Genomic DNA, 18,887 nt, shown 5'->3' on the forward strand with positions numbered 1-18,887 from the left:
ACATTCTGGATTATTAACACAGAGAACAAACAGGCCTGAACTCCATCTGGTACTCACAGGGTTTAGCCACGGATTATCCCATCAGGAAAGGCTGTGAGCTACAGACCACATGGCAACCGTTGTGAACAGGAGGGAGGGATGGGGACAGCGCAGACCTGCCCTTTTCTAACCTTCAGGGGCTCAGGGACCTGCAGCCAGCTCCTAACAGACCGTCCCTGTCCCTGCCAGCCCTGCTGGTAACCGAATCAGTGTGCATTAAAGTTGTACCACGACAGCAGCTGGGTAGAATAAATTATGCATGGCCACTTTCAACAGTGAGAAGGCAGAGAATAGGTTTGGTGCCTGCCCTCCCCTTTGCCAGAGAGACAGCAGGAGGCTTTAGCTGCCAAAATAACTGCTTCGGTGGGTACTAACCCAAAAAAATCTCGTGACTTTCCCTGTCATTGCAGGGCCATTGCTTGAAGAAACAGAGGGCTTCTCCCTCCTGCTACAGACCCCAGCCCACTCCCCAAAAATCGTTATGGTGCAACAGCAGTGCAGGGACACAGTGAAATAGGGGGGTCCTGCTCACAGCAAACCCCCACCAGGCTGCATGGCCATACCAAGGAGGTAGAAATGCCACCCACCCCTCCTGGCCAGGGGCCAGAGCCTGACATTAAAGGGCAGCCTTGAGTCCATGCAGCTGAGAAGGGATTTCCTCCCACTGAGAGGGGAGTGTGGAGGGAGTAGCCCCAGTGCCTGTCCTCCAGCATGGGCTGGGAGGAGCTGTCACACCTCCCCTGAACTCCTGTGCAAGGGCCAGGTGCTGCCGTGAGCAAGCCTGCCAGGACACTGCCTGCCCCACTTTGTACGGGAACAGAGGGGGGAAATGAAGTGAAGACGCTCAGGAGAAAGTGTCTTTGCAAGGAGAGCGCAGTCCCTCCAGGTAGTCCCTCAGTACAGTGGTCCTGGCTCCCCTTGCTCCCAGCATGCTGCCCTGGCTGGGGGAGATGCTTCCCAGTGTGGCTGCAGCAAGCTCCTGGGGAAATCAAACCATCCCCATGCCATGGGGGGCAGGGTCTGCGCACATTGGCAAGAGGAAAAAAAAAAGGGAGAGACATTTAAGGAGGCAAAGAAACCATCAGAGGAGCAGGCAAAAAGGGAGAAGGTCCCAGCAATGGGCAAGGATGGGTGTGAACAACAGAGCAACTAGAGGTAAGGGAGAGGTGGAGGAGCAGAAATGCTCTAATCCAACTGCCAGCAGCCAAGAGGGACCCAAGGGTAACCTGTCACTTAGGATGACCCTGCCAACGTCCTGGTCCATGCACTGTGCAGGGAAGGCACCAGTGAGGGGGCCTCCCCGGGGACATCAGGCTGCACTGTGGCCCTGGGTGCTGTTGGAGAGAGTAGAGCAACAGGGGAGAGATGGAGATCAGCAGGGACCTTCAGGTAAGGGCTGCATCTGGAAGGAGCAAGGCGTTTACATGGGATGTGTAACAATACCTGGAGCCTGTGGAAGAAGTGAAGAGGGAACCCAAGATGAAAGGTCCCCACTGGGAGCCTTCACCAGAGGTAGAAGAAAGATTTTACATAGAAATGGTAAGAAAATATGGAGGGAGGCCTCTTCCTCTCTCCTCCAGCTGACTCCCCTGAAGGTGCCAGCTCACCCGTCATTTTCAGCACAGCCAGTGGCACAGTTTCTTGTGGCAGCCGAGTGCTGCAGCGTGATGATTGCTGCTGGCAAGTCCTTCCCAACAGCCGCCCTCCCAGGTGCTTCCTGACATCTGCCTGGAGCTTGCATTTCGCCTTAGTCTCTCAGCCGTCCCCTCTCTTGTTGACTAAAAAGCTGTCCTCACAGGGCCAGCCGTGGTTTTGCTAACTTTGGTCTGCATCTGGCTGCTTACATGTCAGACCGGAGGCCTCTGATGACTAGGACCTGGCTGTTCGTCCAGCTTCTTTGCTACTGGAGGGGACTAACTGGGAACAATGGGACGGTGTTTACAGCTGAGTCACTGCGTAAACTCGTGGCTGCACTTTCTGTGCATTAAGCAGAGAAAGCAGCAGATTTGGTTTTGGCCTCAAAGTCGCAGCAAATATTCAGAGATGCAAGGATTAACAGTGATTGATTTCACAATATAATATTGGCTTTGAGATTCATTTTAATACACAGAACAGCTTATTAAAATTTCCTGCAATTGATGTGTCTTTCTTTTGATGATTCATTTCAGGGACTATTATTTTTTTAACACAGTAGCATTCAAGTTAAAAAAGCATATGGCATTTAATAGAGCTTTTCTCTTCTTATGTTAATTTTTAAGGGTAATTTGTTTAAACCTACAGGCTCTTGGGGGATTTATGTGCTTCCAAAAAGCTGAAGCAATTAGCAACTGTTTGAAATGTTATGTGCAACCTGTGGAACTGTGCAGATTTAAATCAGAGGATCTGGATGTGCCCTGCAGCCTGACCTGAATACACCCCAGACCTGACCTCACCAGCATGAACTGCACGGTAAACAGGAGATCTTATGAGCTATTCACCATTAGAGATACGATAAGTGCATGTCTGGAAGCTTAGCTTACACAGTTGTGACAAGGGCTGTACGTTCAGGTGCCAGACTTTATACTGAACCAAGGCAAATGCTCTGCACTGTTGAACTTCTTGGGGGTTAATACCTGCCTTGAACAGAGCGGAAAGCTGGGATGTCAGCTTTCCCAACTGCCACACCAAGAGTTGTCACTTCTCATCCGTCAGTTTCTACACTAGCAGTATTCGCTGGGAGAGAAATACCACTGTGTAATACTCTGAGTATTGCCCATGTGTAAGTCTTACAAGCAACGCTGCACTGTACCAGCGTAACAGAACAGACATTTCCCAGTATAAATGCATCTATCCTGGGGACAGCCACTGCCTTAGCTCCTCGGCCACAGATCACATCTCCCTATGCACATCCTCATCACAGTGCCAGCAGAAGTCTGCATACAGATTTGAGAGACAAATTATTTTTCTCTTTTCTGTTTTGCATGGAAAGACTTACCTACATTTCAGAGTAATTGGTAAAATTATATCTGAAATAATACTGCACCAGAAGTAGCAATGCAAGACCAACATCTCAGTGTCAACAAGGGCAGATCAGCAGGAAGGGGGTTACTGAATATCCCTAACTATGTCCAAGTTCCAAAGGGCTATTGACTCCAATCCCTCAAAGCTACCAGCTCTAGTTTGCAAGTTGCATTCATGGGCAGCTTGTACTGGCACATAAAAATATGTCAGCACATTTTCCTGGTGGTCTCTAAAGTGAATGGGAAGAGAGCAGACATCACATTTATAACAGGACCACTGCAGTGCTCTTTCCACTCCCATATCCCCTCAGAATGAACTACTGAAGAGAAGATTAAAGAAGGCCAGGAACCACGACAGATTAAAGTAAAACATTTCACCATGGCCTTTTGTTTCCTTTCAAGTTACAAGGTAATGGTATGGCTATGCGGCAGTTGCAGACACCAGTAGCAGCCTGAGCGCAGCAGCACAGGGACCACGGCAGGATAATCTGCCCAGCCACACTATGATACCCCCAAACATATTACTGCCCTTGGGATCGAGTCCCTCCATCACCACCCTCTTCTGCTTTTGCACTACCTTTTACCATGGTGAAGGACTTCGTTCTGACTCACTTCCTATGAAGCTCTCAAATTGCTGCTGTATCTGCCCCTTGGAAATGTCAAGGGAAAGACAGATTGCTGTTTTCTGAGCCCGATTGTCTCATTTGAAAGGTAAGTTAATGATGATACAGGTCCCGACTTCAATTACTGGCTACATCCATCTTGGAGTGGTTAATTCTTGGAAGCTTTCCAAGACATTCACCCTGCTGAGTATATACAGGTGTAGGTCCTGGCAAAACAGGCTGACTTTATGCTTCACTGGCAGGACCATCTCTTAAGTCTAGACACACACTTCTAACGCTCTCCTGTCTTCTGCCTTTTCTTTACTTTTCTTCTCACTAATAGACTAAGACAGCTCAGTATTTTTGTCATTGATTTATGTAATGTGCGTATCCACCCAAGTCTGTGCACATTCCACATCCAGCAAAGCCTGAGAAAATGCGAGTTTTGCAGGACACTCTCCCAGAACAGGTGTCTTACATTAAGCCAAACTAAATAAATACGGGACATGCAATGAAATAAACGGCCCCAGAAGATAACAGTCAGTCAGCTTTTCACATAAACAGTACCTTTTCTTATTAAGGACCTGCTGGTTATTCTAGCAGGAATTGCTTCATCAAAGTGAGACCAAGCGGCCAGCTATTATTTCTACCCAGCAGAAACAAGATCCCTGATAACTTGCAAATCAGGGTTTAGCAGCATCTCAGTGCTGTGTGGAGCTATAAGAAACAGAGTCCCACACCACCTGCCCAACTCAACCAGCCAGCAAGGTCCATGCTTCCTCTCACCCTGGGTGCTGCTGTGGAGGAGCCCAGACAAAGATCATCCTCCCAACCCCCAAGACAAGCATGATCCTACCTGTGCCATCTTCTAGATGTCCAAAGTTACAGATCTGGCTGATGTTGTGCACCCAGATCTGCATCTCCTCCTCAGTTTTGGCTACCAGGTAGAAGGTGCGCCAACCAGCCAGGTCCATGCTTCCTCTCACCCTGGGTGCTGCTGTGGAGGAGCCCAGACAAAGATCATCCTCCCAACCCCCAAGACAAGCATGATCCTACCTGTGCCATCTTCTAGATGTCCAAAGTTACAGATCTGGCTGATGTTGTGCACCCAGATCTGCATCTCCTCCTCAGTTTTGGCTACCAGGTAGAAGGTGCGGTAGGTGGTTCTCACAATGAAGACAAAGTTGTTCTGAAATTCTTTCCTGATGAAGTTGGGCCCCGAGTGCTTCAGCACTTCGCACTCGTTGAGGTCGATGATCCGAATGGGTTTTTTGGAATGGTTGTTCCTGTAGTACTCCAGCACATCTGGGTTCCCGCTCATGCGGCCTCTGCGCAGCACGAACCAGCGCTTCCGCCATGCCTGCAAATGGTACAAACGGGGCCCTTTTAGTGCCAATCACATAATATATCAAATCAAATTTTCCTTCAGGTTTTATAGTTGTTTTGATAAGCTGGCCAAATCGTGACTTGGATTTGAAGTGCTTGCTATCAGCTTGGATTTGTGATAGGAAAAAAGGCAAAGGGTTGTCCCTTTGGAGGTCAAGAGGAACAAGACTTCTCCCCTCCTCTCACTCTCAGCCTGCCAGCATGGTGTAATCGAAATGATCTCATACTTCACCATCTCATCTATAGAAGAGGTTCTAACACATTTTTCTTTGTGAAATGAAGACGCCTAGGACTGCACCCTGCGTTGCAGTACATGAGCTAATACCTGGCAACAAGCACCTTTTGCCTAGCAAAGACAAGGCCTCCAGATGACCAGTGCAGCTTCCCTCCCATGGTTTTCAGTGCTAATAAAAAGCTGTTAATGAGCTGCCAGTTACTTCTGAAAGTCCAGAGCAAACCTTAAGGGAGTTTTAGTGCTAAAAAGTTAAACAGGAAACTCCCAAAACTTACAGAAGGACATCTATTCACACAGACACTGCTTCAAGTGACCATCAACCCAAACTGATAAGCACTAGTGTCTTTTAGACCCTTGTGACTGAAGGTACGTGTCCCATACAGGCTTAAATGAAGTCCTGGCAGGACTGAGATGCAGCATCACTTTATAAAGCTATATGCAAGTTTCTAGGAACAAAATAACATCTTTTCCCTTTTTTCCAGCAGCTGTTTTTGTTCATCAATAGTATAAGCGCCTCCATGTTGACTACAGCTGTCACCAACACACTTACTTTGAGGGCCAGAAGAAATCCACCCTGAAGCTCTGTTCCACGGAGAAAAGCTGAAATAAGACATTAGAAGCTTCCCCCTTACCAAACTCCTTAAAAACTGTGTTGGATAAAGCCATGCCCAAACCAGCGAGGCCCGGGCGGCTACCAGGGAGCAGCTGAAGCTAAGGCTGCAGCTGCCCCAGCTCTGATGGCAGCTAGAGAAGGGTACAGGGGCTCACGCGCTGCCCAGGTACCTCCAATAGCTATACACCCACCGGCTGTTTTAATTGCCTTCATAAGAGTTAAAAGCTCATTAAAGAAACATCTGAACAACAACCACAACCTCCCTACCTGAATCTTATTCAAGTGCTCTTTGCAAAATGACTTGTCACAATGATGTAAACCTAGGTGATAGCTTGCGTTCGAGTTAAAAATCATGCTCATTTTGCAAAGAGTGGATCTGTCTGTCAGTTTAAAGACAGCCAACCATCCAGCCTTAAGGCAAAATAACTGAGTTCAGGATGTTTTCACTAAGATGGAAGAGTCCTTACTGGCACAGTTTAGGATCAATACAGGCACTACAGATTTCGCTGACACTGAGCTCCCGTGGGCATGGTGATAGTTAACACGATCAACAAAAAATAGCAACAATCGTTTGTCAAGAAAAAGCTTTTTTTTTCCTACTCAAAAGAGACTTCCTTGCAGTGTAGCAAGCTTTGCACAGTCTGTCAATATTCATCCAAAAGTTTATCTAGAAGTAAGTCTGTTCAGCCTGGCAGTACCTTAACCTATTTTGAAAGCAAAAGATTCTTCGAAAACAATATACAGGGACCAGAGAATGAAGTATCATGAGGCAGCTCTTGCAAGGCTGAACAAGCACATACCAGCCTGTGTAAACGAGGGGTTTTCAAGGAGGGGGGGGCTCACATCAGGAATAAACAGGAAGCAGAGGTGAGGTGCTAAGTGTATTGCACAAAGAAAATTAAGTCTTGCCCTCATGACCTGTTGAGGTTTGAAAGTGATTTGGTCTCTGTTGAAAGTAGCTAGAAACAACAGATTACTGAGATATCTCAGACAAGTCTAATTTTGTGGGAGCCAGGAGGAAAAAAAAAAAAAGAACACACACCCCCTCAAAGGAAATAGAAACAAAGGAAAAATGTTTAATGGAGAAAACACTTTCCTGACTAGCAAGCTTCAGCAGTGGAATACAGCCCAGCAGGTATCTCACATGTATAGTCCCAGAAAGAGTCCACGCCTCTGCCACCGGCAATCCAAGTGCCACACAGGCTTAATGCACACCCCACAAACACATCAGGGCAGAAAGGCCACATCCCCTAACACACTCTCACCCCTAAACAACAAAAGAGAAATGCTTCAGGAGGTATAAGCCAAACAAGACCTGCTCCTTTGCCTCCCAGAGAAGCAGGCTGCTGAGACAGAGAGGGAAAGGAGCTATCAGCTCTCCCCCAAGACTACAAGACCACTTCTCACTCCTTCCCCAATGCTGCCAGCCCTGCAGCTTAAATACACCTGGCTCCTTCTGATGGAAATTGGATGGAAATCACCTGCATATGAGCAAGCTGAGGAGGGAGGGGACGGGACGGGACGGGACGGGAGAGCAGCTGGGGACACCCTGCCTAGCTGGCACCCACGCAGCTGTGGGGAGGTGGGAGCTCAGCCCCGAGGCCGGGACCAGCTCAGGGCTACCTGCCGGTGGCCGGTACAACACCCTTAGGCAGGATGGCCCAGTACCTGTCCCCATTTCCTTAGCATTTTAATTTTCATGAGTCTAAAGGGGTCTGTAGTTTCAGCACAACCCGGGCAGCCAGTAAGAGGAAAGAGAAAACTGCAGCTGTGCTTTGCCGAAAAGCTCACGGTCCCTCTGTTCGGAGGCGAAGGCTGGCTTCGGCGTGGTGTGAGTGGCTGTGGCTCTGCTGTTTTTGGTTTTGTACTAGCCAAGAAGCTGCCTGATAACCTGTTTCCCTGCAGATACACAATTTGATCAGGCTTATCGTCTGGCTGGCGCTGTGAGACTGGAGATGGAGAGGTGCCCAGTCAGTGCGGCTTATGATGGGAGAGGAGAGCAGGGCCGAGGCTGTGTGAGAAAACACTGGCTATCATAGCTGGGCAGCCATGAAAACAGGGCTGAGGGGAAATAATGCCAGATAGCTGCCCAAATCTGCACTGCCCTTTGGAAGGGTGGGCCTCCCCTCTCCATCTCCTGCACCGCCACCCTCACTGCCCTCCCCAGGCTCGTGGCAGGGCCCGTGCAGCCACCTAGCACCCTGTCTGGCTGAAAACAGAGTAGTTTTTTCTTGTGGGGGTAACACGTGAGCTGTAGGAAACATGCAGGAAGGTGGGGGGTGGAGAGGGACAGAGGAACTTTGGTTCCTTTGCCAAAGGAACCAAAGGTTGCCCTTTGGTGATACCACAAGCTCGGACAAGCTAAGAGCCCTTGTCTGCCGCCGTTCATTGCCCCAAATATTAATGTACTCTGAAACCGATGGTGGTATCTTGCTGTGAGCTGCAGGGACCGGAGCAAATACCCTGCCCATGCTGCTGCCCCGCCGCTGGACCTGGAGCCGAGGGACAGCAGCTTTTAAATAGGCGCAGCCTGAGTCAGCAGCGTGGGTGAATCAGCACTCGCAGGCTCAGATCTTCAAAGACATTTAATACACTCAATACACTCAACCCCCCTTGAAATCAGTGCGGGCGCCACAGCAGGGTGGCAGCGGCGCAGGGCGATGGTGCAGCCTGGCCAATGGGGTGTTTGCCGGCACTGCCCGGTGAGCTCGCCTGCTGCCCCGTGCCAGGGCTGCTCCTTGCCTGCCACCAAAGGGAGCCGTCTTGGGGAGCAAAAGGAGCAGAAGCCACCTCATCCCACACTGGGAAATGGGAGCGCTGCCAGCCCGGTGCCCCAGCACCCAACCTTGCCTGGGTGCAGGCAGGCCATCACCAGGAAGGGGGTAGGAGGGTGGGAGGGGACGGGACCAGCTCTTTCCCTGGGTGCTTGCTCTTAACATCAGCTTCGTTGTACCATCAGACTGCATCCACACACACACAGTGCACTTGCACCTCACCTCTCCGGGCTCCTTTTTTTTCCCTCCACTCTCTAGGAGGAAAGTGGCATCAGCTACCAACATAGCTACCTGCGTGGGTAGGGTTGAAGGACCATCTTTTGCACCTCTTCTCCCATTTGACATACCCAGTGCCGTCACTGTCTCCCCCCAGTGGCTCATTTCCATTCTGAAACTTTCACCGATATGTGCCTTTACTCGCAAAATGTTGTACTCCAAAACATTTTTGCTTATCCTACAATGCTGAGTGTACAATGCGCCGAGTTTTTGAGACACTCACAGCTTGCCTGCAAACGGACATGAGCAGGTTTGCCATTGCCAATACACAGGACTCGCTCTGCTCCGTGGCGTAGGCAAAGCAGGGGTTTTGGCACACCTTTCAGCATGAGGCTTTTATCTCCAAGAGTCAAATATCCTCTCCTCATTTTCCTGGCATTTGCCTGCCATGAGCTACATGTCTCCTTTCCCCAGGGGAAGTGGATGCAGCACACTGGAGTCGCTGGGAGCCCAGCTGTGGCAGGCCTTGGCCAGACAAGACGGCAGCAGCAGTTTTTAGCTCGCAGGGACCCAGGCAGCGGTCCACTCTGCCGGAGCAGGGGCCAGGGCTCCTCAGCCCCAGGCCAGAGGCGCAGAGGGTGCCTGGCACCTCCCAGCCCCTGCCCTGCAAGGCAGGCAGTCGTGCCCCATGGCAGCTCCTTTCCGGTGCCCACCCCAGCCCCAGCCCATAGCAGAGCATGGTGGGGTTTTACATAGTTGTACGCTCTCGGTAGTTTTCTTTTTACCATTTACCAGTCACAAGGCCGCCTCCTCCTTCCCCTGTTACGGTTCTTCCTGCCATCCCTGGTTTTCTGTCTTTGCAGCGTGATCTTTGCCCACAGACCAGGACGCAGTGTGGTGTGGCGTGTGCCTTCCTTCCCTTCCCCATCAATCACCCAAACCAGAAGCTGTGCCCGTGCCGGCACCACAACGCAAGGTGCTGAGCACCTGTCTGGGGCTGGAGGGGGCTCCCCACGGCTCGCGGACCCCTTGCTGGGGAAGGGTGTGCTGTGCCAACACCCCATGGTACAGCAAGGAGCTCTGCTCCCTGCTCCCTCCTGTCCCGGGCAGCACTGTGTGCAGGATCAACCTGCATCCCTGTGCTGCTGCAATACCTTCCTCCTCACAGTTTGTAAGGCACAGTCGCTATTACCACGAGCCGGTGCCCAGGGGACCAGTTTCTCTGTTTGCTGTGGGGTGCCGGTATCGGGCTAGAGAGCACCTTTGAGCCCCTGCAGGGGCTCGAGGCTGGCGGGGGCACCCGAGGAGCCAGCAGGGCCAGAGCGGTGGGGCTGCGGCGAGCAGGGATTTATTTCAGCTGATCAGAGTCAATAGTATCTGACAATATTTAGTCTGGAGCTGCACACACTGCCAAATTTACAAGAGAATTTGGATCAATTTAAGGGTGAAAGATTGCACTCCCATGGTTGAGATGAAGTAACCTATATACTTAAATAGGAACCAATTCCTGGGATTCAGCCTAGGCTCCTCACTTACACTATGGAAAGGATCTACGCATCCAGAAGAAATATTACATTTATTTGGGGGCCTCTTGAAATTAGTTCCTTCTTGATGAAGGAATGATACGATGATGATATGTTTACATGTCCTCCAAAGCTTTGTTAGCATTAGAGAGAAGGCTTTATCAGAAAAGCACAACTACAATCAGACAAGAGCCAACATAAATCTAGAACAATTTTCATCTGCCCTTCGTAAGTGGAATAGTTCAGTGCCAAAAGGAAGAAAGAATTTGCAGCAGCGTTGGTCGGACGCCAGCATGTTGCTCTGTGCAAGACAAGCTATCAGTGTTTTCTTCTTGCTCCTGAATTTTTCACTTTGGGAATTCCAGAGCCACTTCTGAAGGGAAGAGGAATAGCTCTGTTTCCATTTCAGTAGGGTTTCTAAGAAAGCTATCACTACTTCCACAATCTGACGTCTCTGCTTCTGCTGAATAAGTGGTGTGAGGTTTAAAAAGGGCTGCTATTACATGCAAATGTTTGCTCCACCGCAGCAATGTCAGATAAGACAGGCCACGAGCAAACCTACGTGCTGAAAAAACAGCTATCTGGTAAACAAGGCCAGAATGGGAGCTGAGCGCCTGCATGGGAAAGGTTTAGCAAAGGACCTTCATCGCTTACCTTCTGTCTGAGGACCATGTTTTCATTTTTATGTACAAAATATCCAGTATCTGAGATCTAAATAATTAATTAGAGCACATACAAGCTAAATGAGGTAAATTGGCCTGAAATATAATTTGTCCTGCGTGTTTTTGATTTATTCTGGTTTTAATAACAAAACACAGAATAGCCAACAAACTTGAAATTCTTTACCAGCTAAATTAATGCCCATGACTCCCCCATGAGGATAACCTTCATTTTACGGAATGCAGCAAAGGGGATGGCAAGGGGAAGCAGAATGAACAGCGGATGTGTACTGATTCCGCGCCTGCCTGGCGGCCTTGCAGCCATGCTTCTGGGCAAAGGACATGTGCTCGTCCCCAGGCCTGCTGCGGGGAGGTCTGACGCTGAAAGAAGAGTTCGAGAGCTCAGTGATGGGGAGGACTGTGAAAGGTCTGAACATTTGGGATTGCTCTCATCCCGCAAACTCCCTTGGAAAGAGAAAGCAGCAAATCCCACCAGAGGAGGGTCTGGCACGGCTTCCCTCCCGTGGCTGGCTGAGGGCTGGGAGCGCCTGTGTGTACAGTGCTCCTCCTGCTACTCGCTGCGGTTCTGCTGCCTTGAGCTGCAAGGCATCCTTGGGGCTAGAAAACTAGCAGAGCTGCAGGATAATAGTCCCGCAGAAGTGCCAGTACTTGAGACACAAGTTTTCAAAGCTTGCCTCTTTTTTAAAGACCAATTTTTAAACATATTTTTGGGGAAAAAAAATTAGGCGGAACTTTATAGCATTTCCTATAAATGACTTAAAAGAGGAAGTTAAAATTCATATGTAGACAGGTTTGTAAGCAGCTGATGTCTAAGCCTATTAAGACCATATAAGTTAAGAGAGTTTCCCCCGCCTACGCAGAGTGGGAGGTGTTGGAACTGCAGAGTACGGTCCCTGCAAGAGGGACCTGTGCATCAGGAAGGAGGAAGGAGTCAGGCCCCAGCTCCCAGCAAGCATCCTCACGTTCAAAGAGCCAAGGACATTGCTGGGAGCTCTTCGTGCCACTCTTTCAAGAGAAAAGGGCCCACCCCATGGAGCTCACGCTCCTCGGACTGCGAGACCCTTGCAGAAGGGCTCATGCCTTCTACTCTGTAGCCTGCATTGCTTGGTAATAGTGCTCGATTAACTCACTCGCAGAAATCTGAGATGAAAAAGACCTCTTAAACCACCCAGCCTGTCCCCAGCTGGAGTTATGGTTTTGCTATTTCAGTTGTGGCTGTTGGTCTGCAGCTCCCATCAGCTCTGCATAACAAATCTCTCCCTAATGAAGCTGCCTGCTTGTCCCTTCCAGTGTGTCCCCGTGCAGCGCTCTGGGAGCAGCTGAGCTCATTGCCCATCACCCACTGGTTTAACGCTTCTCTTGGATTTTGTCTCCCTTGCTGTCTGGTTTCCCTTATTTTCTACTCAGATCTCACAAACTTCTTCAGCAGTGAGAGGCTGAAACTCATAGTTTATGGCTGGGAAAGAAAAATCAATAAATATTCAATTTCAGAGAGGAATGCTCCTCCCTTAGGGCCTTCCTCTGCCTCCACAGGCATGTAATTCTATTTAACCTAGAGAGCAGAAGGAGAAATTTTCTGCAGTTTTTCTCCCTTCGCTTGGGTGCCCGGAGCTGAGGCGCATTCCCGTGGGTGCTGGAAAGGCATCAGCTCTCCCTTCCCCTGCCTGTTCATGCCCACTACAGCTCTGTTTTCTCAAGGTTTAGGGCGCAGCTATGGCGGGAAAAAGCTCTGAGCTAACCAGTGTTCCCATACAAAACAACTTTCAGCCCAGACCAGCACAAATGGTCTGGCTCATCCTGTGCAAAGGACCATCACACAATGAGTTCAGGACAGACTACAGTCTAACACTGTATTTTCATCTGCTGAGTCGTGAGTCATTTATTGAGTCACTTGTCTTTCTGATAGTTGTAGTTTCAGTGTGACTCTAAATGAATCTTGTTTCAAGAAAGTCAGCATGAGTCTTCCTCGGAGGAGATGCAAGGGGTGCATAGTGGAAGGGGAAGTACCTTCTTCCTTTCAAGGTGATACAGATACATTAATTGACTAAAAACACTAACCAAAAAATTTCCTGTGCTGTAACTGCAATGAAAGCTTTGTAATAAAGCATCTAAGATGACGTCCTGTAGAAGCAGAGAGGTTTCCTTTGTTTCTGTTTCTCACAAAAAGAAACCTGTGGTTTGTGAAGAAAAAATAACGCACACTAAAAAAAAGGAGAAAAAGTCCCAGAGTCATATGTTGCCTGCTAACCTACACCCATTCCCACTGCCTAGTCTACATCCTAATCCATAATATTTATGGTGCTTTACATATACAAACATCTGCAACAGAATGAGTCACTGCTATTTAATAAACATGCAGATTCTTTGTAAAGCTAATGGGTTTGTTTGGGCATGAAGGGTCAAAGTCATAGTGACCTAAAAACTTGGGAGTTCTAAGTTCTTAAAAACCTTGTGGAAGATAAGAAAACAAGTTCTGAAAGTAAAATTAATAATAACACCACTGCATTTTGGGGAGGGAGGAAGGAGGCAGACACTTGGATGAAGAAATGTCATTTCACTCATGTCCTCCCGTCCTTTAGTAAGAGCAGTAAAGAACCGAGAACTGTTCTTCTCCCAAACATTCTGATTAGAGGTTTCCTCCGAGGACACGGGCAAGGTGACAGAGCATCCCCTTGCTCCTCATGCAAGTAGGAATTGCTCGACAAGACGTTGCTGGCTGAAGGGGAGCAGTGCTGCTGTCCTCTTCTCGCTTTCCCCATGGCTCCTGGTAGGTGGGTCTCAAGGGGCTTTCCCACAGAAAAGAAATGCCGGTGCTGCGGTCATGCCCCCTGGATGGGTCCCTGAGCTTTGCAGGGGAAGATGCTGACGGGGCATCTCATCCCACAAGATCTTGCTACGGGGAAGAATTCACCGGTTTTGATCTGAGCTACAACAAACCCTGCCACACCAGAAAAACACCGCGGCTCCATGTCGCCTGGGGCGACTGAAACGTGTCAAATGGCTTCGCAGCGCTGCCTGCCTGCCCTGCCCTGCCCTGGGGCACACGGTGCAGGCAGGATCCAACTGTCCTCGCCAATGCTTTGCAGAGCTCACTGCTTCCTAGTGTCCCGCGGCTATGGAAATGCCTCTGGGCCGATAAAGCCTTACCTGTGAAATCCATAGCAACAAAACACCGAAGAAGGGATGGCAGGATGGCAATCCTATTTCAGTGGATTCATTTAACAGTGAAATCCTGACACAGGCACGAAGTAAATAAGCCACCCTCCCCATTGTCAGCCCAGGGCATGACTTCTCTATTCTTCCTCCTATTTTGACAGCAGTGGTGCTGAAAGCTTGGAGCTTTTCTTGTTAACAGCTGCCCTGCAAATATGCGCAGGCCCCTTTGAGCTCATTTATAGAAAGCATAAGGACCAGTCATTATGAAATTACAGCTAACTGCCACCACAGGGCAGAAACCCAGCCATGCCCTGGAGGGCTGCACCTCCCAGGGAGAGGCTTGCGGCTGAGTGGGGTTTGTCAGGAGCACCAAGCGACCAGAGCCAGCCAGCAATCTCGACAGCATCTGCAGGGCGCCAGTAAAAAGACACAGTTGGTATTAATAAATAAATAAAGTAACTCCCCCACTGCACTTGGCTGTGTTTCATTGGGACTAATAAGACAGTAAAGACAGTCTCACACGCCTTCAGGAAGCAACCGAAATTTTTGTGACTCGGCGTCATTATAAAGCAGCACCCAAAGGGATCTGGAGAACCGATGAAAAATCAAGCTAAGGAAAAGAAAGCCAGCTGCGGCGTGAAATCCACACAAGCTTGGGAAGCCTCCAGGTGGGGCAGAGCCCAGGCAGCCGCAATGCTCATTGCAATGCTCGGCCCCGGGCTGGCCACCCGCTGCCTGGGCTGCCAGCGCTTCCACTGCGCCACCAGCTCTCATCAAAATGAACCTGTGATGGGTGAGCAAAAGCCCTGGGTGGAGGGGAAGCTGATTTTGGCCAGCAGGCCTCGTCCCTGCCCGGGGCAGGCAGGCGGACCCCCACCCGCCTGGATCCCTGCATGCTGCAGCCCGAGCAGCTGTGACACCGGGTGGGGGGTATCAAACTGCTGGGGCAGCCAGGGGTGGACACTGACTCACATCGTGAGCATCCTCACGCTCTCCGTTTCATTTTGTCTGTCTTTTTCGCCTTTAATGGGGATGTAAAGTAGGTCGCAGCTCAGAGTAGAGGTCCCAGCAGCAGAAGACAGCACTGAAGTGATTAAAGCCATTCAAGCATCTCCTCCCACCCAGAGCGCTCCTCTCCTCTGGCACATTTTTTCCTTCCTGAGGGCAGGCACAGTGAAACATTAATTCCTTTAAGCTGCCCCCCAAATGACACCTTCTGACTGCTGCTACATTTTTGCAGGCATTTAAGGTCCCTGACAGTGAAGACTTACAGGCAGGACTCTTTACATGAGGATGTTTACAGCCTCGCCAGCTAGCCAAGAGTTTTAGTTCCATATTCCCTCACAGCATATTTATGTGTAGTATCTAAAATGACATTATTATTATCACCCTGAACGCAGCTTAATTTCTGGAGTGCTTTTTTTCTCCTTTAAATCCTAAAGCACTTGACAACTGGTACCTGCTCATTACATGCTGCATATGTTCTGATTCATTCACCTGTCACAGGGATACACCTGCCTCTGAAGTTACGCCGCGTTCCAGATAATCAGGATGCTTATCCGTACACCCACAGGTATGCGCTCGCATCCGTGCATTTGGCTTTGACCAATCTACGGTGCAACTTTTCCATCTGAAATCCTAATCTACCTGTTGAAGGTGGCAGAGGTCGACGGACAGAAAACCGCTGGTCTGGCTTAGTGCCACGCCTCTGGTCAGTTAGAAAATAAAATTCTGATTTCTCAGGATGGAGGATTGGGCTTCTTATAGAAGCGAGTTGAAAACAGGGAGAAAGGAGAAACTAACACAGTGATACGGGTCTTCCTGGATTTAACAACATAACTTTGTTTTCTGTTAGTGGGAAAAGTGCCACTGAAACCTCATGCCGCACGATAGGGATTCCGACTGTTACATGAAAACTACTTGTGTAAAATGGCCTGGAAACTGTTAAGATCTCTCTGACTTGTTCACAATAAATTCTTTAATACTAACATAGTAATAAAATATAAACTTAAATAGAGGTAAATTTTGATTTCTTAGCATGGCTTTAATCCAAAAGTCTTGCATAATCTTAAAGGATTTTTAAAAGGCTCTGCACGGATACTTGATTAATAAAGTATCTTGAACAATAAAAATTAGGTTGCCCCCAGGTTGTTTAAGGCACAACAGTTCTGGAATACAAATGCTGGGCATAATAGTCTGCTGGATGACTGAAGCTAGCTAAGTCACAAGAGTTTTCAGTCATTTTTGGGAGCAAGCATAGGATAATGTATATACCAAAGGGACTGAAGTTTAGACAAATTTTGAGCAAATTTGCTAAACTAATAGCTTTTATGGAAGGACTCCAAACCTGCTTCGGTAAGGAAAGAAATAGAGTTGGGGCTAATCCCCTTTCTTGTAACTCACAAGCACAATGTAAACATGTAAATACAGATGTGCAAAGCAGTTACAGACCAGAAAGATCTGCCTGGAGGTTGCGCCCTGCCTCGGGCTATCGGGAGTCCCTCTCCCTCTATTTTACTTGGAACTGGCAGTTTTCTCAGTATTCTTTACACAAACAGAACAAATTTTGCTGTTTCACCTTGTTAACTGAACATGTGGTGTGAGGTCAGCAACAGTCACGCAGCCTATCTATAACTGTCTGTGCTCACATGATGCCACGGCTCCGAAGAGAAGGAACATAAACAGGAAATTGGGCAAAGTGACTCTTTTCGTAGGGGACCACAACACTGCTTTTTATTTTTTTTTTTAAACTAAACCCTTCAACAATACGCTGTCGGACCTCATGAAGAAAACCAGAGTAGCCAGCAGGATCAGAATAAAAGCCGCAAGTATTTACGCTGTAACACTTTTGCCTGATCATAACAATGTGGTTCAATGTAGGGAAATGAACCCGCGTTCAGGGTTTTGCTCAGCAGCTCAGCTGATCTCCCAGCTTGGTGCGCACAGGAGTAAAAAGACGTGCCCTCCACATCCACTTTGGGCCAAATCTGGACTGCTCTTTTTTACATCCTTACTGAATTCACGGCCACATGCTGCAAAGGCTTTGACCTTTGCACTTCATTTCACTCCTAAAATTGCCTGGAGAAAGGAAGCGTGCAGGAGGCAAGCAGAAAAACAGGGAGGAGGCACACGTGTGTGGGAGGACTTGTCTTAGAGAGCAGGTCACGTTTGTTGAAAATAAGAACCAACTTTTCTGGACATATGTACAAAGATAGAAAGAAAAATAGAAATAGGTCCAATATCGTAATAGCAACTATCTAGTATCCGGATGAGTTCTGGATTTAGGCATGTGGAGGGGGGCACTGATTTCACTGCATGCTCCGAGCTGTACAGACTCTGAAGATCTCCGCTGGGATCTACGTATTGGCTTGAAATCAGTCCCACAGGAACCACCCAGCCTTTGCGGTGACATTTAAACTCCACTGATGCAAACGGCAAAGCTCCCATTTGCTCTGAGGGGGCCGGGTCCTCCTCTTGACAGGACGCTCTGAGAAATGCAGAGGTTCCCAAAAATGGAAACACGATATGAAGGAATTATCTGAATAAAGAAAATCTGCCTCTGGACTGACGAGGAGCCTTTCTATCAACCACATCAGAAGATGAACTCTCTCCTCATGGGTCTAGCCTGGTTTTTGTGGGTTACACACAGGCTGCCCTCAACACTGAATTTTCTCCAGCTAGAGAGCAAACGTCTACTGGTGGCTTCAGGCACGGTAAAAGACCTCATTTTGGGGGAAGGCAGGCTGCCCCCATAGCTGTTAACCTGGCCACGCCTGGGCAGGGCAGGTAGCATGCAGCGCAAACACCGACCGGCTCTTACAGCAACGCGGGGCAGAGCCGGTGGGGGATTTTGGCTCCCAGCAGCGCTGCTGGCTTCAGCGGGCGCACACCCCGCGAGGCCGGGCGCCACGGGCAGGCTGCCAGGTCTCCTGCGGGAGCAGAGAGTGTCTGGCACGTTGCGAGGGCTGTCAGAATACGACCAGCGAGCAAATGAATTATGATGAAATAAGCTGGAATTGGGAAAGGTCCGTATTTGTCACCGAAACGCGATTCAAGAAATTGGATCTCTCCAGTCTCAAACTGGAAACAGCGCTGGGTGATTCAGATGCTCAGCCGAAGCCATTCATCACCGGCCAGAGCCCCTCACTGGATATTTACAGAAAACAAACCAGATTATAAACTAAGAGTTATTTGTCAGACCTATTCAGTAAATATCACAATTGCATTAAAGAGTACACTAAGAGTGTGGGTAAGACACAAACCAAAACATATGGTGAAATGCGTTGGATGAAGTCTGTTCCTATAGTGCATGTATGCAAGTACAAATGTGTTTTACGGGGGGGGGGGGGGATTTTTGGGTGGCCGTTTCATCTATTTTGATTGCAGTTCTGCTGTTTTCAGCTGTCTTTTCATCAACTAAATTGTGTTGTTTTACCCTTAAGTGTTCTGCTAGGCAGTGTTACATTTCCAGAACTGGGTTTTCTTCTTCTTTAAAAGCTCTGTCTTAAAAATCTCTGCTTTACACTTCACAGGAGGCTGTGCTGGTTTTTAAACATTTTTAGAATTATTTTTTCTTAGTTTGTGGAAAAGTGTTCATCACTCATATGGCTCGTAATATACAGCATACAGCACCTGACAGTTTTTGTTTTAAAAAAAAATAATGG

The 18,887-nt window shown here is 48.7% G+C and overlaps 1 protein-coding gene across 4 annotated transcripts in view; it reads right to left on the reverse strand.

The window, feature by feature from the left end:
• Window positions 1–18,887, reverse strand: part of GAB3 (GRB2 associated binding protein 3) — a 68,759-nt gene that overhangs the window by 15,917 nt on the left and 33,955 nt on the right. For 2 of the 4 annotated variants that reach the window (XM_019471046.1, XM_019471045.1), the window contains exon 1: window positions 4,497–4,576. In XM_019471046.1, the coding sequence (XP_019326591.1) occupies window positions 4,497–4,560 (64 nt within the window). In that variant the 5' untranslated portion in view covers window positions 4,561–4,576. Of the gene's footprint in view, window positions 1–3,786; window positions 3,790–4,496; window positions 4,577–4,696; window positions 5,001–18,887 lie in introns of those variants that run through there. The other 2 variants (XM_009275289.2, XM_009275288.2) reach the window with 2 other exon arrangements.

The sequence above is a fragment of the Aptenodytes forsteri genome, unplaced genomic scaffold (genome assembly GCF_000699145.1).
Source record: "Aptenodytes forsteri isolate BGI_AS27 unplaced genomic scaffold, ASM69914v1 Scaffold143, whole genome shotgun sequence".
NCBI classification, from domain to species: Eukaryota; Metazoa; Chordata; class Aves; order Sphenisciformes; family Spheniscidae; genus Aptenodytes; species Aptenodytes forsteri.